Source organism: Melozone crissalis, unplaced genomic scaffold (assembly GCF_028551555.1).
Source record: "Melozone crissalis strain CALT ecotype California unplaced genomic scaffold, PUWL_Pcris_2 ptg000008l_1, whole genome shotgun sequence".
Lineage (NCBI taxonomy): Eukaryota > Metazoa > Chordata > Aves > Passeriformes > Passerellidae > Melozone > Melozone crissalis.
The window spans coordinates 989,151-1,015,165 of record NW_026535786.1 but is presented as its reverse complement, the minus strand read 5'-3'; the positions used below and the strand labels follow the sequence as shown (position 1 = coordinate 1,015,165).

Genomic DNA, 26,015 nt, shown 5'->3' with positions numbered 1-26,015 from the left:
TTAGTAACTTGCGCAGCTTTGCAGCTTTACTGTAGATTTAAAGATGGAGGAGCTTTTTTTTTTTATTGTTATTCAAAATTACTATCCAGAAGCATATGTGTAGACTTTCTCTTTGTGTCAGAGTCTGAGAGGATCAGAAGGAAACAAATTCTAGGATTTCTCAGGAGGAGGTCACCAGAGTTACCATTGTTATGTTTCCCTTAAGGATTTGCCTCAAAGAAATAAATGTATAGGGTACTGTGGCACAAGAGCCTTAAATGCAGCTTTTCTGGAAATCATCACACATTGTCTTCAAACTCTGTGTCTGATCAGCAGGTTCAAAGCCATCTTGCACTCTTCAGACATGCTAGATTTTTGTTCACATTTGCATTGTCATTGATGATATGTCACAATCTTTGGGATTTTTGGACTCATTGTAACTAGTCTTCCTGATCTTCTCGATCTGCACACATATGCTGGTCATACCTGTACAGCAGAGTCAGGACATCCTAGATCAATGTGCTAGCTAAAGAAAATCTGCCTAGGCAAAATTTAGAAGAGAGAAAAATGACAAAAAATTTCAGTTATAAAATAACACAAGGCAACTAAACACAGTTCTATTGCAGTACTGTGGCCCTGAATATCTGTATGAACACCTGCCAAATATGTCATATTTTCAAAGAAATCTGCTGCTTCAAAGCATTGTCTCTTAAAATCATGGATTCTTCAGGGATTATCCCCTTTAGTAAAACAGCAGGAATCATTTATGTCTTTTGCTTTTCAAATTGTTTAAGATTCCTCTTCTCAACAGCCTTGATCACAGGCTGGTGATAATCTACCTGTTAGGTCTTTAATATTTTTAGAATAATGTCCACTTCAGAATGCCCCCAGACACATGCTGAGGAAGAGTGTGGTACAGAGACTAGAAAAAATGGTTACTGAATGGCTGAGGAAAAACCAGAGCTTATTTCCATCATTTTTAACAGACGCGATGGCTCATTACCTCCTCAATTCCATCATATAAATACCATCCACAATCCTGTGATGGTAGGAATATAATATGGAGTTTTGCAATGAGGACAACAACACTGAATACATAGGAAATATTCAGCTCTTTCGTATTAAATTTTTACCTGTGCTGCTGCCCTTTCATCAAGAGTAAACACCATTATGTAACTTCTAAATGCAAACCCAAAAGGTTGTGGAACAGCTTTTCCACTTTCTTCACTATTTGTGAAATCAATATCTTTGCCTATTGTGGTCTTGTTTGATTACACCTTCATCAGGTGACTCATTTGTTCATGATTAACTCAAATTTAAGAATTTGGAAAAACATTTAAATCACCAAAACTGTTGGTTATTACTTAAGGCATGGACAGCTACATTATCTAAATTTAGCTGTTGAATAGTTAAGTGTGAAGATTGAGACATCAGTTTAGTCTCTGATCAACCAGTAAAGAGGAACTCTGGAGTATAATTCACTGCAAATAATGAACCATTATAGAAAATGAATCATCTTTATACATGGCACTATTTTAGATGCTAGAGATGCTTTAACATGCCATAATTTAAAGTGTGAAGAAAATGCTGTGGAGCTGGATATGCAGCGAAGCAGGCACTGTCCTTGCTCTGTGCCATAAAGAACAAGCTAATAGTGGTGATAAGTGGTGGCATGTCCACATTAATGTATGACACTCATATATGCAATAGATATTTTTAGCACAGTCATGGGCATTTTTTGAAGAGACTTGCAGACCTGGAATTGTTCCTGTACACTGTCTTCAAGATCATCATTATTTGTTTCTATTCTCTTTTAATTTTTAAATCACCATGCTCGCGGCTGCTGTATTTCATGCATTTCAGTTCTAACTATATTTTAAAAACCAAATGAATGGAAAAGTGGTTATTATGTCTCATAAAGCTCTGAACAGATTTATATATGACATTCTAAAGGTAGATGTCCATGGTTGATAGGCATTCCTGAAATCCTCAACATTTTAACCTCATAACTATCCTATAATAATGAAAGATATTTAATACAGTTGCAAGACAGGAAGGTGTAAGAAAGAAAAGGGGGTTTTTCTAGTCCCCATTGGCATGCAGAGGTTTACAAGATATATTATGATGTGCACCTGTGGGTTTGAAGACACAGCTCAGAACAGTGATGCATGGTAAAGAGAAATTGTGTGGAGCGGAATTGAAATTACTGTAGTAGATAAAATATTTCAAAATATCACATCAATCTGTACCAACCAAGTACAGAAAAAGTAATCTATGCATTCCTATTTAAAATATTCTTGAAATCCTAGAGCTCAGATCCAAGGAAAGGATATTTTAAATTTCAGACATTATTCCTATTTCTGCCTCTCCCTTTTCCCAAAATAAACATGGACTTTAGGTATGTCATAAAATTCTTTCACATATGAAATTGACAGGAAGAAGAACCACTTCCAATAATTTTTGAAATGTTTTTATTTTTATGTTTTATTGAAAATTGTGAAGCATTCCAACTAATTCAACAGCACTCATCCCAAATAATACACTGCTGAACACCAACTCCCATAATCTCTTGTAAATGCAAAGGTAAAATTATGACTCATATTTTCTTCAAACTCAAATTTTACAAGCCCACAGTGATGTCTATCCCAGTCACCACGGACCACTTATGTTTTTTATTTCAATCCAGAATAATGACAAGTTTAAAGATGGTATTTCTGAAATCAAGTAGGGTTTTTCTTGGTGGTACTAAGATTTACCAGTAGTATTCAGAGGATTTTTTCTCCAAAAATGAGGAGAAATCTTGTCTTTAAACTGAAGCTCAAATAAATTTATTCACAGGAGTTGAATGTAGATGTTGTAACAATAAACAAGGCAACTGTATTCCCATAAATATCTGCTGAGACCAAAATAAAAATGGGTTACATTGGTTATAAGATTCAGTAATTATACATATTACATTAAACTCATATTAATGCTAGAAATACTTCTGCAGTTACTCTATTTTTCAAAAAGCTGTGGATCATTTGAAAAGGTTAAAAATGTGCATATGCTAGTTAGCTTTTATGGTGAACTTCAGGAGTTTTCTAGAACAGTCATACAGTTTCATTCTTTCACATTCTCACTCATATGTTTCATTTCATTCTCACAGAAGTCACAGAGGAGACATAGGTATAGATATATTTTTATTTCAGATGTAAAATTCATATGTCACTTGTGAGTTATGCAAGGAAAATAAGCTTCATTAAACAGAACTACAAGTTGTCTGCAAATACTGATTTGCAATATGGGAGTACTTTCCTTTGAAATCATTAAATCTGCTCAGCTAAAGTAACTTTATCTCCTTGGAAATTTCCACTTACTACCTCATACCGATGAAGAAATAACTGAATTGATTTAAAATATGCTTCTTTTTGAACCAGACAACCAATTTCTTCTGTGTTTGCCATGTTATACACATTTACTTGCTGCAGGAAACACAAAAGCAAATTTAAAAAAATTTGTTAAATGCAATTTAAAGGAATGTTTCCTTTAAATTAAATACAGGAATTTCAGAATAATCTCATAGCAGCTAAATGAGACAATTTTCATAGTTTATAAGCTCTTGACTTTTTCTCAGAAATATACGCTACCAAAAAAAAATCCTTTCATTAATATTATTCAGCAGAACCCATTTTCCTCCATGACAATAGAGAAAAAGCATTTTTGTCACTGATTTTACTGGAAGCAAGGCTGAAGGCCAAATAACTATCAAAAGGCAGCAAGCATGACACCCTTAAGGCGCCAAATAAAATACATCTGCACACTCATTTCAGTCATAAAGCAGCAGTTGCTGAGTCCTATTACACTGTACAAACATAAAGAATTCCTATTCTTATTGTGGACTTGTGCTGTGATAAATAATGATCAGTTAAACTCTTATTTCTCCATGGTGGATGTTTTGCAGCCAGAAATCATGACACAATTATATTCCATATAAAAAGAGGACAAGCATACAAGGAGTTAACTCTTTAAGCTGAATGTAAAACAGAAAACTTGCACAATCTCCACAAGTCACTCAAGAAAGGGTCTAAATTTGAATATCAGAATAAATTGTGCAATAAGAAATTAAATATGAGAGCTAAGGAAGGGAGAGAAGAAACTAAGATTGTTATTTGTACTACATCTGATACAGACATACAGGTATTAAAATATAGCAAATAAAATGTGTAGTTAAGGATGTGAAAGGGATAACATAACTGGTGGGACTAAGAAAGTTTTACTGCATCAGAAAAAATACCCTTCATATTTAAAATTTAACATGTTGAAGTACTTTAATCAGATAGGAAGTTCTTTTGGTCTTTAACTGAAAAATATGTGAAATGACTTCTTATAGGAAACAAACTTTATAAATCAGAACTATACAATCTGTAGAAGAGCCCTCAAACCAAACCCACAAGACACCAAAATTTGAAATCAGTCATCAAGAAATTAATTTAAGGTTAAAAATGAGAAAGATACAAAGTTTCTATGGTGATAGTGGGAAAAAAAAGAGGTCTTATGATCCACACCTATCACATGATACAAAAACATTTATAAAAAGAAAAATCTATACATAACTGGAGTGCTGGAGAGAAGAGACCAAGCTGTATTTCCTAGCAAGGAGAAACAAAAACTATTCCATCCAGGTACTTCTTCTGTGGTGGATAATGATAAAAGATCATTTTGCAATAATAACAAGATATTGCAGGAACCACATGCCAGAGATGAATACATACACATTCACAGTAAAGTTCATTTTGTCAGGTTAATTAATCAGTGCAGCAAACTGATATGAAAAATAATTATTTTCTCTTTCTGGTATATTAAAATGAATTCCATATTGGACTATGTGTTGGTTTTGTAAGGTAATGATGTTAATAGGCTCAATAAAATTCAGTGGCACTCAGGAGTTAAAATTAGACAAATCTTCTGATAATCAGGGACAAGTTTGGGAATTGTCTTAATCCCTATAAAATACTAGAATTTGGAGCATCTTGTCTGCATGTTTGAATACAACTGCAGTGATTCACATTACTGCACGTGATACTAACTGCTTGAAGAATAAGCAGAACTTGCTTGTCACATGCTCATTTTTTGTGCCTCAAACTGGATACCCTGAAATATTAAGAGAAAGGTGATATTCCTAATGAAACTCCATACATTTATAGCAAGTGAAAGTCAGCAAATGATGACAGCAATTCATAGCAGTTTTGAATATAAACTAAATAAATTTGAACTATTATGAAGTGCTTTTCCTCATCTAAACTGCCACAAGGCAGTGTTTAGATATGTGTTTATATCTAAACTTAGACTTGAAATAAATACAAAATATGTTTTTCAAAAAGTTCCATTTTCTGTTATGGTGTCCTCCAAGCTTCTTGTGAAGTACCTGAAGCAGCCCAGTTTTCAGCTCACAATCAAATATTTTTTTATTGACAGTTCTATTTTTTCTTTTTTTTCGCCTCTTAAGTACCTGCCATATTTAGAAAAATGTATGTCTGTACCATAAGGCCCACTGGGTGCACAATGGCTGATGAGTTTTTGAGCTAAAAAGAAAATTTCATGAGTACAAACAATATTTAGGGCATTTTTTCCCCTGGTATGAATGTAAACAACCCAGGGTCCTCACAGACCTCTGTGGAACAGCAAGTTGCAGTGAAAAACCCTTCTGCTGCCACAAGCAAGAGTGTAATGCTGTGAGACAGTGACAGGAACAGCAGTGCCATTAACATGTCTTGTCATACAACCATTTTTGCAATTTGAATAGTATTGTAAGAAAAATGTCTCCAAACCTGTGGTCACTTAAATTTACCCAAAAAAGAAATTCCTCACCTAGACTGATATTTTTATTGATTGACCTGAACTACAGTTTCATTACAGGAAAATTGGGTTGTTTTAGAATTTTCTAAGTTCATCCAAGTTTTGAAGTTATTTTTGTTGACCTATGGAGTGGCAGCATTCAGGAGTAAAGCATATAGTCCTAAAGAAATTCTTGAGAGGGTGATTTCTAGTGATTTATTTCATCTCGGTAAAAACAGCCTCCCCTGTGGATGAAAGGGACACATTCCATGTAGCAATCCATTTATTAAGGATTCCCTATAGAAAGTGAACTAGATCAACCATTACATGAACCTTAATTGTGATTATGCTTTATTGCTACTTTGATTATTAAGTGTTTAAACTACCAGATAACATTGGTATATATATTCTCAATCTATATTCTCAATAGTGGAAGAGTGTTAACATTAATTTTACTAAATATTTCAGCCCTGTTCCAACAATCTCTTGGAGGAAAGTTAATGGTCATAACCCAAGTAAAGCCCGCCTGAGAAAATCCCAAGCTGTGCTTGAAATACCTAATGTGCAGCTCGAGGACTCAGGAATGTATGAATGTAAGGCTGAAAACTCTCGTGGAAGAAATGTCTTCAGAGGACAGCTACAAGTCTACAGTAAGTGGAACTGCACACAGCATTATCCTGAAATGTTTTGTCCTCACTTAAGGCTTTGGTCACACGTGAAACATTCCAAGGTTAAGCAGAAACAAGATATCTTGATATGTAGAGTGTACACCTTATACCAACAATAGTTTTGAATTAAGATATATATTATTATTCCTTAATATTGCATTAAGGTTTGAAACATAAATAATGTTGACTTCTTTCAAGAATTGACTTAATATAATTTCATATGGGATTTGTTTTTTTTTTTTAAATTAAAACATAGAGCTATAATTTTGAGAGTCTATTTCTTTTCATTAGACTATAACAATGACAAGCAACCTGAACATGAATTATCTGTCAGAAAACAATGCTGTAAATGTTTTAAGATTATTAACATGCTTTTATTAACATTTTACCTGTGCCACGCTTGGGTGCTGATCTTTGTCAAGTTCATTGTACTGGAATGACAACTTAAGATGGATTTGTTTCTTCCAGAAAATTTTCAAGGCATGCACAATTTCCAAAAGCTGTGATCTTCACAAAGCTAAGCAAAAAAAAAAAAAATTTTGAATATAAATAAAAGACTAAGTCATGCATCAGATTGAAAATAAAAAGGGAACCCTGAAAATAAAAGTATTTTACAAACCCCATGAATTCTATATTATACTGTTGCTGCATTCTAGGGTCCAGAAACAAAAACCTATGTATTACATACCATGAATACTTACAAGTTAAAGTTTGGCGTATATCACACGTAAGCTTGAGTCCCACTACTTTTAATCAATTTAAGCCACACTACCTTGTATCATTCCATGAACCCTACAACCTTAAATGCTTAGCAGAGGACTTAAAGGTCCTCTGTGTGAGGTTATGCAACAGATCTTTCAAACTGAATTGTTTTCTGTCTTCAAAGATCCCAGCCAGTAGAATTCCAAATGCTGCAGTTTAGATAGAAATGTCTATGGAGTTTCTCCTCTTAATTTTCTTTTTATTTTCAGCCCGTGGCTCCTAATGCCTTCTCCCCATCAGTAAATATAAAGAGTTCTCTGTCTTTGTTACACACTTTCATCAAATAACTCTAGACCAGGATAGTATATTTAGTTTATTTTCCACATATGTCAATATTTTCAGGACCCTAATCAATTTTCTGTCTCCTCTGGCTTTCTAATGTCTGAATCTTAACTCAGTTGATTTTAGTGAGTTCCAGCATATCTCTGAATCATGCTTCCTTCCTTGCTTTTGATTCTCATCCACCAGGAGACCATGGGAGTCTTTTTTCTTCAATTTTTTGTATTTACTGGAAAAATTATGTGATGGTTAAGATGACAGTGTGTGCATTTAATTCCAGATTTTCTATCTTGCACTTGCAGCAAAGTTTTTATAAGACTTTTGCTGAAAACAACAGTCAAAAAAAGCCCAGCACCTACTCTATGCCTCCTACTATGACAACACTCCACTGGTATTTCTCAAATTCTTGCTAAAAATTACTTCCATGAAAGTATAGCAGCTCCTGCCAGGCACCTGAGGGCCAGGGGAATTTAGCAGCTGGTCTTTCTCTACAATGTTTCTTAAAATATAAGAAATTCAGAAAATTTAATTTGAGTTATAGGATGTATCCCATACATCTCATACACTTCCTACCTGCTTTTTAGAGCTGTGAAACTACTAGATGCCAAAGCAGTGTATGAAAGTGTTATAATTATCACTGCTTCCCTCTTTCACAGTTAAAAGACTATAAAATGTGCTCTTCAAGAGAGAAGGTAAGATGCTATAAAATGAAATTATTTCTTCAAGGGCACCATGCAGGTCTGTGGCATAAAATGACAGCAAACATGATAGAGTGTTCTACACAACTCTTTCATCTCTCATAAGCCTTTTGCTCTGAGCAGAAATAAAGCTGGTTCTCAAATCCATGGAATACATTTACAATGTTAGTTTTGTTGTATTCTGTGTAGATAGAAATATTAATTTTTCATTCTCTACCTTTGTCTAAATTATATTTTTAGAGTCTCTGCCTTTAAGGGATAAAGCACAAATTTAGCTCATTGGGGTTTTGTTTTGCAATAATTCAGTACAATTTCTTTAACACTTTAGGAAGAGAGTTCATATTTTCTTATTCCTCTATCAACAGATATGTGAGACTAATAGATTAAGTTTCACCTATCTGCATCAGCAGGCAGCAAGGTCAGAACAGGTTACAGAGGGCTTTTAGATGGACAGTACCAGCAGTGAACTCCAGTACAGCAGGACAAGAAGCACAGGCTTTACTGGCACCCCACAGGTGCCTTTCCTTGGCCTCAAGATAAAATACTCCCCATGGAGCCACTCTCAGCCTTCAGTGCTCGTGGAGAGAGCATCAGTGTCTCACTGGCCTACAAACCTTGACTACTCTTTCCAGAGGTATGAGAGGGTCTGTGTGAGAAGGCTTCTACACAAAATTTTGCCAAATGTTACTTCACACAGCACTCAACTTCCTCTGCTGACAGCTGGTGTTGCAGGATTTGGGGGCATGATCTGAAATGGCCTTTTCTGCTGTACCTTTTGTTCATAACAACAGTCAACATGAATTATTTACCTGTAAGCTCACTGTCTTTTCACTGACATCTTATTCCTCCAGGTGGCAATGATTACTTTGGCTCAGAAATTCAGATGTGGGCCGTCATTTCTTTACCAGGGGTTTCTTGTAAAATTTCAGAGCAGTCTGTAGGACCAGCTGTGTCATGCTGCGGTCTCACAATTTGCATATCTCTGTAGGAATTCACTCTCTGTCTGTTTGAATCTTCTTCATCCTGTCAGTTGCATCTGATCTGGGCCACCACAGAGCATTTTGGAGAAAGCCCAGGACACCCAGTCTGCCTGTCTAGTCACATTTAATCACAAACTAGTGATTTCTTGCTTCTTACCTGCTGCTGCAGTCCAGATACACCATGACTGCCTGATGCAGCTGACAGTTTGGATGTTGTTCAGAAAGCAGTGTTTCGGATGCTGACAACTTCAGATTATTGTAGTCTCAACACTTAGTGGAAATTCAGCTGTAGGCATTAATAGCATAATTTTTACAATGCCAGGAATCCTCTTATGCGTTGCAACCTATTTTGAGAGGTGTGATTTTCCCCCAAGTTATCTGCTCATCCTGTAAGTTTCTGGGAAATTTTATTCAAGCTCAAATTGATTAATAGAAGAGAGCACAAAAACTAAAACATGAGTGGATAAATTTGCCATTAGCCTTTTCGTTTCTCCTCAAATTCTTGCTAACAGCATTTTCCCAATGGTAAACACTGGTATGACCAATTCCTGCTCCCCTCTCACTCTTAACTTTTTGGGTTTTTTTCTATGTTTCCTACTCACTACTGCCAGGATCAGCAGGGGATGGTGATGTGAAGTGATTATAAAAACACATTTTTGGCTGCTTTTTTTTTGGCTGTATCAGTTCCCTCATTTTGCACATAGCAGTGCCTTCCTGGCAGCTGAAGGGAAGGCTCGCCATAACACAAGAGTGGACCAAGCACCTGACAGCAGGAATATTCTGTAATGCAGTGTAACTGACCATACTGATTTTAAAATCTATTTTAATTACTTCCCTATAAAAACTGAACAGGAAAAAAGTTCACTCCTGCCACTACAGGTTAGTCCCACACAGTAAAACTGTCAAGAGAAGAGATTTTGTAGTCAAAAAAGTAAATTAGTTTTAAATTTTCTATCTTGATTTCCTCACTTATCTTTCTTCATACACTTCTCCTAATTTACTCTTCCCAATTAATCTCATATACAGGAAAATAATTTTTTTTATCCCAAACTCTGTATTTATTCACATTTTAGGACATTAATTTAAATCATTTTTTTATGTAAAATTTTGTGGTTATTTTGTCTCATTCAAAAAAGTGCTTAAAATTTTGAGAAATAATCCAAATCTTCTGCACCTTAATTTCATTTTGCATAGATGATTTAAAAATTGGCCTGTAAGCTTGCAGATTTATTGCCAATTTATGTTTGCAAAACATAAACATTCTGACATCCTTGAATAAACAGCTGCAGGAATACAGCATAAAATAAATCACATTATGGTGATTTAAAAATCTCAGAAACACTGTATAGAGCTCTGGCACAGCACTCATAAAGACTACTGAACACTAAAATGCAAATTCCTCCTCTTCTCACAGTCAACCCAAAGCTCTTCACTGGACAGATTAAAAAGCAACCCGACAACTTTTTTTCCCAAGAAGAGTGTTGCATTTATAAGAAAAAAAAAAAGGACTTGTTACTTTTGAAATCTGGCTAAATTTTCTAATTAAAATAAAGTGTGATTACGGAATGAAGTTTTGTTTTTTTCATACACATATATCAGGGCTATGTTAAAACAAAAGACACAAAACTATTACTTTGAGTAAGAGGTTGTACATTCAGTTAAATGCTTCAACTTTAAAGTACTGATAGGATTTTAGAACAAGGGTTAAGATTTTATGGGGAGTGACCCTTGCTAACAAGCAGAGAGGGAATTCTCTGTGGTAAAGTAAGGAGTACATAGAGAGAAATAGAAGCCAAAAAGTGATGAACAGTATTTCTCTCAATCATGCTTTTAGCTCTATTCCAGATACATCAACCTATTACTTTGCTACTTTATTCTCAGAGGGGTGGGAATCTTGCCTTCACTGATGGCAAGTTCTACAGCTTGAAAAATGTGACTCCAAAGGCCACTTAGGCTACAAGGAGAAAATTCAGAGTAGAAATACCTCTACTAATGGAAAAAGGTTGTTCTGATCAATCAGTCATGCCACTGTGATTTGCAAGTTTGTAGTTTCAGAAAAAAACCTGTTGCACAATTTTTTTGGCAAGACAGACACAGGGTAGGGAACAGCAGTTCTGAAGAGGACAAGTCTGCATCCAGGCTTGGGGCAGCTTTGTTTCAGTGTAAAAATGTGCATACCCTTTTCTGCACACTCAAATTCATTATGAGATAAACTCAACATAGAAATGTGAGACTATGCATGTTTTGGGTCAAATAGTAAAATTTACAGAAAAGCAAAATAATGAAAATAAGTAAATATAAGAAGGAACAGCTTAGTTCCTCCTTGAAACTGCATGATTTTATGGTACCACTGGCTGTCTTTTATTACTTTTTTGCTACACATTTAACTGTCTCATCTTCCAGAATCATATTCATGTAGTTATTTTCAAAGGAAACAATTTATTCTCAGCATGCTTCCTTTGCATATTGAAGCACTCAAAATGAGAACAGCAACTATACAATACAATTAAATTATATTTTTAGGACAACGGAGAACAAATAAACAGGGTCTCCCAAAACCTGTTTCTTTCTGCAGATTTTTGTGGATCCTTTATTATAACTTCAGAAAGAAGAAATTCAGAACAGCAGAGCACATGTAGAGATATCATGCCTTGCCTTGACTGTAATAAGAGGAATAAGGAAGCAGAAGTTTTTTGTCTTGGGTTTGGGAGTGGGGCTGGGTCAATCTCTCTGTTTTCTTCTACCAAAAAGGAAGTGAGTGATACTTCTAATGTTTCCAGCTTCTGACAGATGTCTGGTCTGGGACTCTAAAGCAGACTATTACCTGCTTAGGAATGATAGACACCTCATTCACTTTCTTTATCATCCATGCACAGGATGTAAGCTAGAAGCAGTTAGTCACCTGTCATGCCTTTTCATGTCTTCTCATGTCTTTGATTGATGACCAGTCAAATTTCAGCTAGATTCAAAGATTTATTTTTAAGCTCAATTCCACATGTTTAAGTACATTATCAATTGTCTGTCATAACAAAGCAGAGACTTTGTTGTGACAGATCTGGGCTTCTGTTCACACCATGCAGAATTTTTCACCCTTTAGCTGTGCCTTTTAGCTATTTATTCTTTATGATTTGGAAAAACAACAAACAACAACAACAGCAACAACAACAAAAATCCCAAACCAGCATTTGATATCCTTAAGTTAATTATTGTCATCTATCACCCTCTGAGTTATACAAAGTGATATGGCTACAGTATGAAACCCAAAACCTGACTTTTAAGCATACATTTTTATTTCTGTATATCAATGCTTGGTTTCTCACTGAGTCATATAATGTTTTCCAAATTATAAGATCCTATAAATAGCTATATGATTGACTGCCACATTAAAGTTCTACTTCTCTGAAAAACATATTCCTTGTTTTTTGATGGACTGTTTCATGAAATTAGGTACTAGTGATCACATATTCAACTAATAACTGTCTGCCTTTATAAAAAGACTGTTTTAAGATTGATTTACTGTGTAACATGCTCCTGGTGGATGACGGAAATCTCATGGGTTTTGTGCCTAAATACATTAAAAGCTTTTTCTCACTTGAAACATGAATTAAACTTAGGACCCTTTAACAAAAATATGTGCAAATACCTTACCAAATTCCCAATCACTCCTAGCTAAATAGTGATTTCTTTGTAAACTGAGAAAAGTACATGAAACACAACCTATGGCAATTAACCTCCTTATCACAATTCAACTATCCTAAGTCTTGTGAATCATTAAATGTTCTATTGTGACTACCAAACCTTTGTCTTAAATTCAGGAATAATGAACCCAATAATATATAGTACTACAATTTAATCCATTGGACTTTATTAAATCAGGCAGGTTTCTATTGTTGGTTATGTTACTGCTTACTACCTGGTAGCATTACAGCATTTCCTTTAAAGTTTGGAGATTGTTAATTTTATTACCATCTCTGTTGATCTGGGCCTTTTTTATTTTTTAGTGTACTTTTTTCTGAGAGTAATATCACTCTTGTAAAGATCATTAATTTAAGCTTTTTAATTGATTAGGTCTTTGTACATCAGCTAGAGACTTACCACTTTATAATCTTTGAGTCTAAAATGGCAATCTTTCCTTGCAGCCTACCCTCACTGGGTGGAGAAGCTCAATGACACCCAGCTAGACAGTGGAGAGCAGCTCCGATGGGAATGCAAGGCCACTGGAAAGCCAAGGCCCACTTATCGCTGGCTGAGAAATGGAGCTCCTCTCTGGCCACAGGTACACTAGACAAGGAGCCACCTCTATGTTGGGTGCTTCTCCTTTCATTCAGATAAAGTCAGTTAAAGAAAACATAGAAAAGTTCTTCAGAAATTACTGCTTGGTTAACACAAAAAATGTGATGACCATTACATTTTCAATTCAATCTGTTCTCTGATAGTAACAGAATTTATCATGAAGATGATTAAAATGGTTTGTGCAAGACCCCTAGAATGTAAAGTGTTTTAGTACAATCACCTGATATATTTTAGAATTAGACATAAATTATTTTTTTTTTTCTTTTAAAAGACCACTGATGGCATGGTCTGTCTTTTATTTCACATTTTTCTGTTTCTCTCACTGCATCATCAAAGAATCATCCCACATCATGTGGATTTTTTTGCTTAATACCTTTTAATTTTATAGTGTCAAATTATTTAGAATAATGAAAAGTTTTGTAAATTTACTTAATCTATTTTTCCAGATTTAAATAGAGCTAGTTGTTTCACTCTGGGAGAAAATGTCTATATTTGCAAATGAATTAACAAAATGGATTTATGAATACAAAAGATGTAATGTCTTCCTTTTCAGCAAATGTCCCTTCTATCTATCTGGGAACATCAACCAATTATGCAAACAACCAGAAAAGAAACATATAAACAGTTTACTTTTGAAGCTGTGAGGCATTGAAAATAAGGTTACTCTATTCATTTCTGCCTTTTTATATGGAGCTATTAGTGCTGAAATTGAAGTAATTTAAATATCTGTACTTTTGGTTCTCTGATTTTCCAAACCATTAGTTTCTCCAGGCTCTGAAATTTCAAATTGAATTTTACTTTGAGCTGGGTGAGGGCTTACAACAAAGTGAATTTTTTATCACAGTTTCCTTTGCATTCCCAAACAATTTATGCCTTATCAATTTTAACTTACAACAACTGTTATAATGAAACTTGGAGTTGTTTTATAGTAGTTCAAATTATTCATACTATAGCTTCATTAAATACTCCCTTCCATAAACAGTTATTGATGTCCCTTCTCTTCCAGTTTTGGTAATTATTTTCTGCTAGTTGGCCTTTCAAATTAGAAATTTGTACTAATTATGAAAGTAATTGGACTCTTTAGTTCTTACTTATTCATGCAATATTTCATATATCTCCTTTTATGAAAATAGCACCATTACTGAGACCAAAACATTTGCTATCTATTTGAAGATCATCAGACACATTACATCCACAAATTATTTCTTGCCTCTTTAAAGTTCTCAGGATGAGCTGCTTTTAAAAATTATGTAAGTGTAACAGCAAACAAACAAATAAACAGAATAAAGGAAGCTTTGAATATAATGAATTTATCTGAAAATATTTACTGTCAAGTATTTTTTGACTTTTTGTTCTTGTAATTTTTTGTATAACAAGATAAAGGTAAGGCCAAGAAAACTTGTTTCTGTTGCTTCACCTTTAAGCTAATAACACAGCAGTTTTCCAATTCCTTTTTGCTTTTATAGAATAATTTTTAATGTTTTTTAATTCTATTACAGAGCAGGATTGAGATGATTAATGGTGTCCTGATGATCCATAGTGTGAATGTCTCAGATGCTGGAATGTATCAGTGCTTAGCAGAAAATAAGTATGGTACAATTTATGCCAGTGCTGAGCTGAAGGTTTTAGGTGAGTATTTGGAAAAGAATAACTTTCCTTTCTCCCCTTTTGAGAACTCATTCTTTTCTTCGACTGTTGTAACAAGAAACAGCTTCTGCCAGTCCAAACAGCAGAGCAGATAAAAGTGGTTTCTTTTTATTCTTGTTACTTATGTGTGGGTGAGTCCTTTCTTGCCTCAGAGAGCATTGGGCCTTCTGTTAACAAAAATTGTCATTCATATGTTGCTGACTCCGTAGCATTTTGTGAATATTTCTCATATAAGTCTATTTCAGTTCAAAAAAATGGAAAAATATTTTTTACTCCCTCAAATATATGTGCAGGAGATGAAATTTAGAGGAAGTAAATGTATTTTAATCTCTGTTAGAATTAACGTATTATTTCTACTTTGGCCGTTATTCAAAGGTAATTATGCAAGACCTTAGTTTCAAAAAACTTCTTATGAAATCACCAAAATGAATTAAATAATATCAATTACCTACTTGGCTGAACATCCTTCAAAGAAAAGCAAATGCACTACATAGTGTTACCTGGAAATATGATAAAAATGTCATTATCCAAAAGCTGAAGCAAGCAGTTAATGAAGAAAAACATTGAAGAACTTTTGAACACTACTTTCCCTTAAACCAAACTGTAATAACATGCAGTGGAACAATAGTGATAAGTGCCCTTCCAGAGGATTAAGACAGACTTGTAAGATCATTTCTATTAGGGTATGACGTAGCAGGGAGAAAGCTGTCCACCAAAGTCTTTTAATGGCCCTATCAGAGATTAGACCTGCACATGAGAATCATTCCTTTAAACTCCCAGTCAAATGAGTAACAAAGCTATAATTGCAGAAATATACTGTATTTCATCTAACATTTGGCTCTTTAGGTAAATAACCTTTTTAGTACATTTCAGCTATTCCCTAGCTGGCCAACATTAGAATTTCACTGATAAGTTATAAAATAATTTCTTTATAACCATAAAGTTGAAAACCAAGGCCAGTGATTGTTTTCTTTTCATCACTGTTTTTGGTCATTTGTGATTCAGTCAGCAAACCTACAGGTTACAGCATTCTTTGCCTTTGTTTTTTGTACCTGTTATAAAATAGGTATACCTAGTATGTCAGGTACTTGCAGACTTTCTTTGATGTTCTTTAATATCAGAAACAGACCCTGTATATTACTGCAGTAAAATTAGTTTTTCATTTTCTCGCTTGTAAGATTGTACCCATGTTAAATTTTAGCCATAATATTGTATTAAATAAGCAATTGTGTTTAATTTGCTGCCTTACCAAAGGGAAAAGAACAGAATAAATTGTCCATATAAATATCTCTGGTATGTGAATTAACCAAAATAATGCAAGGAAAATCCTACATATTTGAGGCAATGAAGTGTAATGTCCCTGTGTCGCTGAGGTGTACCTGAGGTGAGGTATAGCTGAGGTAGGAAACTTTGACTTTACAAAGGTAATTCAAGAAAAACACAAACACTTGAGAACTAATGTAGCTTCTTGGTGTGAAATTACAGTAATTAATGACATTTTTAAATGCATTTATTATCGTAGCTTTTGTTTGTAAAATGGGAATTCTTAAAAAGTGAAATACTAAGAACAAGTCTGGTTAAATATATTCTGTTAAGAAGTTCTCATATTGAAATTCCCAGTATTCAGACAAATATAAGAAGTGAAAGCAATAAAATTTCTCTAACACTAATATTCTTTGCAAGCATTAACTCTAGAGAGTGTATTTTGGATTGGTATGGAATTAAAACTTTGTTTCATTTTAACTATTTATGTCTAACAAGTTCTTGATTTAAAAAAAAAGAGATGGGCACACTGTAGCTTGCATTTGCATTATTTAATTTCTAAAGTTGTTTGATTTCAACAGTAGTTTAATCTGCTGATGTGAAAGATTTTTCATTAATCTGTACCTGGATTAAGTTATAAACCTACCATGTAATCCTGGATGTTGATTTCAAATGTTTTGTAAAATTTTGACTTTGACATAATAATTTCAAAGAGAGAAACTGAGATTCTATTCCCAACCCCAAATATATTTTTCTAATCTTCGATTAGAACACAATGAAACAGATTGCTCTCTGTAGAGTTAACTTACTTCTTTTTAACAGCTTCAGCTCCCACTTTCCCACTCAATCAAATGAAGAAAACAATAATTGTTACCAAAGGCCAAGAAGTTGTCATTGAGTGCAAGCCAGAAGCCTCTCCAAAGCCAACTATCACTTGGAAGAAAGGCGACAAAGTGCTAAGGGAGAATAAGAGGTCAGAAGTTTGTTCAGTAAACTAAAATTGTGTTTGCATGTTGGATTCTGTGATATGATGTGAAAATGCAGTGTGACAAGAACATGCTGAACGTTAGCCTGGGTATGGCATAATTATTTTGTCAAGCTGATTTGTTTGACAGTAGTGACTTTATAGTTTCCACAATATTGAAATGAAAAACCTTGACATTGTTCAGAGATGCAGAGAGATGAAAAGGTGTTGTTTGTGGAGTTTTGTCTCTATTTTCTGTTACTAATTTCAAAAACCTTTCAATTATTCTGTAGAAGTACTGCAAATCTAGTGTATGAAAGTATCAAAAGCATAAAGGCCAAACTATTCAGGAAGACATAAAATGTGCTTATTCATTTGAAATAATTTTAATAAGGCAGATTTATAGCTTGATCACAATGGAAGTCTAGGTAAGAATAGCTTTAAAATGATTCAGAGAAGGAAAATATAATTCCATTATAGGATTTAATTATACTGGTAGTTTCTGCACTCAGCGGTACATCTGTTTAACAGATTATGCTTAATTTAATAAGTTCTGTCCAGCTTTGTATGGTAAAAGTAGTTTAAGCACTGCAGGTTAAATGCCAGAGGTAATTGCACTTTACAAGATTACTTATCTGTACACTGGAATAGTTTTGCTACTCTGCACATGATCTTTAAGTACATGAGCAATCTTTTCCTCTTTCTGGTAATGTGGTATGTGAACGAAGTAATTTAAAATGACTTGTGTAGTATAATCAGAAAGATAAAATCAAGCCCCCCTTTTTTTTTAATTTTTACAACACTGAGGGAAGCAGTAGAGTGCATCTGTCCTCATTAGCTGCCAAAGCTGTTTTGTTCAAGTATGCTGTATTTTTATCTCATGACATTTGTTTTGTTCTGAGAAGGAAAAATGGGTAACTTCTTGTACCATATTGAATTTTTTTTGTTGAAGGGGAGAGAGCAAAACAGTATTACATACAAAATTTTACTAACAGGAGCAAGTTGTATTGTTTTTATTGACAATATGACAGATTTATATTACAAAGGAGCTGAAAATATCAAATATTGGGACGCTAATGTCTCTATGCTCGACCTACACAGTTGATACTTTTCACTACATGACCTTTTCCTCTCATCTCCACAAAACTCACTATGGTTTTTCTGATCACCACATGTAAATCACATTTTAATCCAATTTTAATCCAAGACCAGAAAAGCACTTTACTAATTACTTTATGTCTGTCCAAACATAGCCTAACTCTGAAGTTAAAATCTCATGACGATAGATCTGTAGTTTCATTTTTTGGTACTTGTAGTTTTTGATACTTGCTTGCTTAGACAGATGCTGGAACAAGAAATGAACATGGAAACATGGAACATGAAACATGGAACATGGAAAATGAAATGCTGGTTGAACTATATCAGATATTTGAAAGAAAAGGGTCGCATTCAACTTAATATTTAGTCAGCTGTTCAAGGATTATCTTGTGTTATTTACAGCATTTTCCCTGCATCTACTGTTTATAGAGGGGGGCATGAGAGGAATATCAGTTTCAAGGGAATTTAGTTCTGTCTCTATACAGTATACTTTAAACAAAAATAATAGAGTCTTTTTAAGAGAAGGTGAGGAAGTCTACTCTGATTTGTGAAAGGAAGTGTAAATCAATGAAGATAACATGTGTGTTTCCATGCTTTGGGCACTCTGAGAAGGAAGAAACACTGTTAAACATTTTAGAAATGAATAATCTGACATTGTAAACACATCAGTATACTTTAAAAGTGGGCTTTCTTCATAGTCTGTTGATAAAAATCCTAGGAAAATACTAATTAGGTACTGTCATCTGATGACTTCTCATGGACTATTAAGTCCTTAGAGATAAAAAAATAATAATCAGTCTTAAAAATAGCTAAAGAATAGCAACATTCTTGTTAAGTAATAAGGAAGGACAAAAATAGAATAGCATAATATATTTTCTTCTTTTCTGTCACAATTTTTTTCTCTTATAAAGTGTGGGTATCAAGTGTACCTTGTGTTTAAGTTTTGTGAAGTCTGTGAGCCCAGCAAAGGAATCTGATCCTTTTAGCAAGATCAATAAATAAAAAAGAGACCTTCCCCTCCACAGCAAAGAAAAAATTTCACTTGAGCAATGGGTCTGCTATAATCCATCCCATGTCTCCCAAACTCTGTTGCCCCTTAGGTGTTTTTTATACAACAAAAGCTGTTGTATAAACAGCTTGACAGAAATACCTCTAGCAACATTTCCAAAGGTAACTGAAGTCTGATTGTTCCTGTGGGACTCATGGCTGGGTACAGTCCTCACTGCAGTCAGACCTTGACTTAAGCTCCTGGAATTTAATGCAGTCTGAAAGCCTCAAATGTTTCAGATTCATTGGAAAGCCATGCACTTGGGAACATAACTGTGGAATGCTTTCATTAGCTTCATTTCTTGGTCTCTTTTACCTTCGAACAAATTATCCAGGTCAAGCCCTTCGAATTCATAGTATAGCTATGAATAGGCTTGATCCCCAGAAATCATTTTGAGCAGCCAGGTAATTTGATTCCTTTAGGAAAGAATTCGCATACTGTAACATGGTTTTTCTATTGAGTTCCAAATGAGTGGCAAGTCTCTGAGATAGATCCAAAAGAATTAGGATATTCAGTTATGTCAGTTATTATATGTCAGTTATTTGCTGATAAAAGCATAGCTCCAAGTTTTACAATCTCAAAATGTATTAAAATATGACGAAATTGTTCCTATAAAAAGATAGTTATTTAATAAAGTTTCCAAAGTGTTTACAATTCATTCTATTAACCAGAGATAAAGATCTAGAACTGATGCAAAAGAAATTAAATAAAATATATGATATTGGAGATCTTTTATGCAGAAGACTAATACTTCCAAAGATCAAGGCACAGTCTGTGAAGCTTACTGGTACAAGACATTTAATGATCAGCATTTGAACAGAGTTCAAGTCTCTTTCATATATCATTATCTCAGTCATTCATTAGTACATTCAAACAAAGATGATTTCATCTGCAATTTCACCTAACAATTTAAGGAAGGGAGTTGTTATACTTCTATTTTGGAATTAAAATACAGCTGAGCACAACACCAATATCAGTGGTCTGGATATAGAATATATTTAAGTTGCATATTTTCATTCATTATCTCACAATATTTAAAATTCGTAGCTATCTTTCCTAACAACTTGTCTCTGTACTTGATTCTCATAGGCCGGTAGATGGTTGTGTCTCATTTATTGCAGGCTATGGTGAGGTTATTGACTTGAACAATATTTTCATCCACAAAAATTTGTAAAGAACTTTGGAATCTTTTTGTTCATAAGTAGTTTTGGTTTTATAGGAAAGGGGATTATACGGGGACCAAAGTCAGAAGAAAAAGTTCTTGCTTTTATTTTTAGTAAACTTTTTGGTTGGAACTTTGTTTTAGAACCTAAATAGGAGGAATTAGACCCTTGGGCAAGAGTTCAGTAACCAAAATATATTTTTGTGAAGTTTCTGAAATGTTTCAATCAGGTACTTCCTAAAGTGTAATCAAACCGTCACTTAGTACTTTAGCATTCTAAACAAGACCAAGACCCAGCCCTTCCAGACCACAAAGCCATCCAGAAGCCTGTTCATAATTAAACATTTTTTAACTTATGTATCAAACTAAAAAAAAAGCAACAAAAGTGATGTTTTGTAGACAGTAAATGTTATCATGAACACTAGAATTGACCAGAATTCGGTGTCAGTAGCACCAATACAAGTCATGAGCTCTCCTAACAAAGTTAACAATTAAATTCAGGACAACCATTTTTAATTTTATTTTTAAGTTCCTGTGTTCAGGTATCAGGTATTTTATAATGATTTAAACCTGCATAAATTTTTGTGAGCCATTAATACCTGAGCTGTAATCTCTTTTTCTTCATTTTCTTAAAGAAATTTTCTTTTATTTTCTAGATTGCCTTGTAGTGGTGATTAAGTTGATGTTTAAACAGATATACCTGAGGAGTCAAAAGTGTTGAAAAGTCTTATAAATCCTCATTCATCTGTTTTCTGTGCTTTCTTGTACAACTAAAATATTCTCCTCATTAAACTTATATTAAATTTTTAGTCTAGCTCATTATTTCCATTACATATCCAATTATTATAGTTAAAATAAAATAATTTGAAAGCACTCTAGGAGTGAAAATGTTGTCTTTAGTGGCTATTTTTTCCTTCTTTATTAAGATTACCAAGTAATAAAAATAATAATTTTAAAAAGTACAGTTTAAACAAAATAATGTGTCACTGAGGAAGAAAGCACAGTTTAACCAACAAATCAGTAACTGAGGGAGCAGGACTTTTCTAGTCCCAATTCTGTGCTGCTTTATTTTGCCTTTTTTCTTCTCCTTTTGAAGCTTCTCAAATTACAATGCTTTGTTTGTTTTAGACCGTAATTTGTGTGCAGATAAATATTTAATCTAAAAAAAAAAAAAAAAAAAAGAAAATATAAGGATGACCTAATACCTATATATTCATTGGTAATGTAGTTCTGTGTTTATGGATTTTTTTACTTCCCATATGGCACAGTGGCACAGCATAAGCTTTCTCCTTCACCTCACAGAACGAGCTGTGTGGAAAAGCATTAACAGTCTCTGAAGGTCAGACTCGCCACAGATCACCAAGGGCAGCATAGTGCCAGTCTCTCTGTGGCCACTGTGCAATTGCTCATATTGATCCACCTATGTCCCAGATTAATTCTTGCTGAAGACCTAAATACACTAAGCCTTTCTGTGGGGAAAATAAATGGTAGCAAAACTCCACCTGCCACTTCAAATCAGTCACTTTTTCTATGCTGCAATTAGCTTCCTTTGTTCCACTTCTCTTTGAAGGAGTACTTACATAAGATGAGAAAACTTGGCATGTTAAGCAGCAGAGGGAATTTCAGATATTTTGAAAGCAATAGACTGGGTTTCACCAGGACACAGACTTCAACATCTCTATTATTGCAATACACAATCACAATGGTAATTTTATTGATTGCAAGTGGGTAAAAACTCCTTCCTTTTTTTCTGAATGATATAAAAGAATTACAGAGCAGCAGTGAGTGGCAGGGAGCTCTGGATAGCACCTGGTCCACTCCCATGATCAGAGCAGTGTCAGCTGGAGCAGATTTCTTAAGGTCATGCCTAGTCAGGTTTTGAGTAACTCCAAGGAGGGAAACAGTGCACCCTATCTGGGAAATTTGTTCCTACTAGAGTTAAGCACCCCTACAGTAAAAAAAAAAAAAAAACCAAAACAAGACAAAACACCAAAAAAAATTCAAACACAAAAAAACCAAAACCATTTTAATATTTAAACGGAATTGATGTTTACATGGAATTGCACATTTTCAGTTTGTGCCCATTGTCTCTGTCCTGTCACAGGGCACCACTGAAAAGCATCTAACTACATCTGCTTGCTTCATCCCTTCAGAGTGTGTGCATCATTTGATCAGTGCCTTTAACAGCTGGGAGGCTTTGATCTGTAATAAATATGGCCATATTATGAGTTTCTATCAATGTGTCTTCCATGACACATGAAATTCTCCATTCAGATCCGTGCCAAACCTGCCTGGCCACCAAAATTCATAAAATGGAGATGTCACTTCCCCATACAAAACATTCCCAGAATGTATTGCCATGTTGCAAAGTTACTCTCTGCTTGCCATATTCTTCATTTACTGTGTGCCTGCCCTGAGGAAGTTGGGATGGGTTTGCAGCCATGGCAAAGCCTGTAGAGGCTATAAATTGAAAAACAAAGTACTAGATATTAATAGTAAGTGCTCTGACAGTTGTTCCCTTATTACAAATAAAATTAGTGGATACAGAAAATAGGGAGATATGGATATTTGTGAAGTTAGTGGACATTAAAAATATGGACAATTGTTTATGAGAAAACTTTGTCTTCTGTGGGTAACTTGCAAGCTATACATTGACCTTTGGAGAACAGAACACTAAACAGTGCTCATTAGGTGAGAAGTATCGTCTATAGGTACTAAATTTAGAATAAAGACACTGGAGGGGACAAAGTGTTCAAGCTGCATGTAACAATACATGAGGGAGTGAATTGAGGCTGCTAAAGCTCTGCCTTGAACTAAGCTTGCTTTATTTTGCTTTCTTTCAGTTATGTTTCCCTAACATTCAGCAGCTGTAAAAAAAGTCAGAGAAAAGAAAGAGAAGAAAGTGATCTTTTATAGGGACATTAAATTCCAAATGCGAATATTATACAAAGACACAGGGAAATGTGATGCTATTGCTTTTTACCTACCTTCAAGTCAATACTGAAATCTTTGAACTACAGAAGTATTTGTGCTGTATGCCTAGATATTTCATGTGTCCCACTTTGCTATGTAATTAGCAGAAACACATAGAGCACTTAAATCTAAAAATATCATCATTCAAAACCTTAGAAATAGACATGTTTTTACAGTCTTCTGGTCTCTCAAACTCCTTCCTTTTCAGTTTTGACAGGTTCTTATTACAGTTTTTCTCTTCATTCTACTGTATTTAAAGATCTGTCAGTGTTTCCGTTTGAAGTTCCTATTTTAATAGCTTTCAAGCTTAATTATGATGGAAAAATCAAAAAGGAAAATAAGGGTTTTTCAGAGAAGCAGCAAGAAAAAGATTGAGTTTATAAGCAAAATCTGTATTCAGTTTTGTAAAGTGCTTTGGTTTGTACATGTTCTGTTATGCTTTTGAATAGGAACACGAAGCTTAGATATATATTATATGTTTTCTTCATAATCATGGCGGTAGCTTTTCAAAAGTATTTCAGTTCTATATAACTGTGGTTGTTATCATTTGTTTGAATGAAAGTATGGACTGTGAAGGCAAAGAAGGTGTATATGTAAAACGGATGGAAAATTATTCTGAATCACATTTTCTGGTTTTTCTCTTGGTCCTTGAATTGCACCAGGATCAACTTGTTCTTGGCACAAGGTTTCTTGCATTTGTGTTATCAGCCACACAGTCAGCAGAGTAGTTCAGCCTACTACCATTCCAGTTTTCATAAGAAGAGCCATTATTTCCTCATAGTAATGAAATATCTCTAGGTTTAATACAACAACAGGGGCAATTTGTTAAGCAATTTGAAGACTTTACTCTGTGCCCTCAGTTAAATATCCAAAGAAAATTACTATTTGCAAGTTTTAAATACTTAAACAAATAACATTTCCTACAGAATACAAAAAAAAATTATCTCTTTGTATCCAAGTAAACTGTTCTCTATGAGATTCCACATGACTTCTCTGAACTGTCTTTCTTTCCAGGAATAATATTCAAGACGATATGTTTTATTATTTGTCCTTAATACAGTACTATCAACAGTACTTCATATACAACTGTGTAGGCACTCACTGACTCTTTTTAGGGAAATAAGTCTTGATTCAAATCAGAATTATATGTTTAGGTAAGAGTGCATTGAAGTCTAGATTTTAGAAATACATTCTTTTTTTCACACATTGGCTTGGTCTTTGAAGAAGTGTTCCACCACATCTTACCAACTTACCAGTTCAAGCAGGATTTATTTGTGTGAAAATAGCTACACAGCTCCCTACCATAACCCCACTGCCACCCAGCTGCTTTGGCAGCTTACGTAATTACTCTTTCATATCTATCAGGCACATGTGCGTGTTTTGCATCTCTTCAGGAGCCTACAGACTAGACACTAATACTAGAGGAGGTGAGTCCCACCCTGTAGGATCTTACTTTTTAGTATTTCCATGAAATTGCATTTCCACTTTTTTTGACTCAGTTACTGAACTGTAAGTATCCCCTATATAGTCCATAGCCCTAATTAAAAGTAAAAGCTCAAAAGATCAGCCATTTTAAGTTGCTGAGAATGCAAGATATTTGATCTTCTGTCTCTGTCTTGAATATCTGCTGACAACTAATTATCATTTGGGCAAAAAGTTAATGAATTTTGATTTTAAATATGATTCATTTCTCTGTTGTTGTTACAAATGGCTGCCTGTTTGTTCACCACACAGGTAAAATATGACAAATCATCAGTGGCCTAAAGGTTTTTCTTTGCTTAAGGCTCTTCAAACTCTGACTTTCAGCATCATTTGCCCTTAAAAGAAACCTCGGGAATATAAACACTTAAATTCATGCTACCACTCATCCACAGATTCCCAAGGGAAAATTTAATGATTGAAAAGTAGTGAAGAAAGAAAATACGCAGGACATTAAGAAAGAGAAGGTTCATGACAGAAACTCTAATCTTCCTGAGAGAGTTCTGCAAGTCGCTTCTTTTCAATTTTTGTATAAATCGTGGTCTAATTTATCTGGCAGGCTCATAATGGGAATTAGAGAGCTGGTTATAAAGTAGAAAAGGGAAACAATGATAACCTTGACTAAACAGTAAAAACAAATGGCAAGATCATCCCTTGACAAAAGGAGTCTGTTCCAAAGCAGCATTGTTTTACTAACTGAGCATATTAGATGAGTTTTTAGAACATACTTATTTGGTCACACACTTAAACAACTCTCAATCTCCACTCATGTTTACTTACAGAGAACATGATTAAGGAAACAGTCCAGTACCCAGAAATATGAAATGATACTTGCTTTGTGGACTTTGGGCACGAGACTTGCTATTCTGTGTCTATGTGTGCAGTTAGGCATGATTTCAGTGAAA

General features: G+C 34.4%; 1 protein-coding gene across 6 annotated transcripts in view; it reads left to right on the top strand.

Moving 5' to 3' along the window:
- Positions 1–26,015, top strand: part of CNTN5 (contactin 5) — a 608,827-nt gene that overhangs the window by 470,913 nt on the left and 111,899 nt on the right. For all 6 annotated transcript variants that reach the window (XM_054269695.1, XM_054269698.1, XM_054269699.1 and 3 more), the window contains 4 exons: positions 6,265–6,446; positions 13,323–13,459; positions 14,976–15,105; positions 17,209–17,359. In XM_054269695.1, coding sequence (XP_054125670.1) covers positions 6,265–6,446; positions 13,323–13,459; positions 14,976–15,105; positions 17,209–17,359 — 600 coding nt within the window. The remainder of the gene's footprint in view (positions 1–6,264; positions 6,447–13,322; positions 13,460–14,975; positions 15,106–17,208; positions 17,360–26,015) is intronic.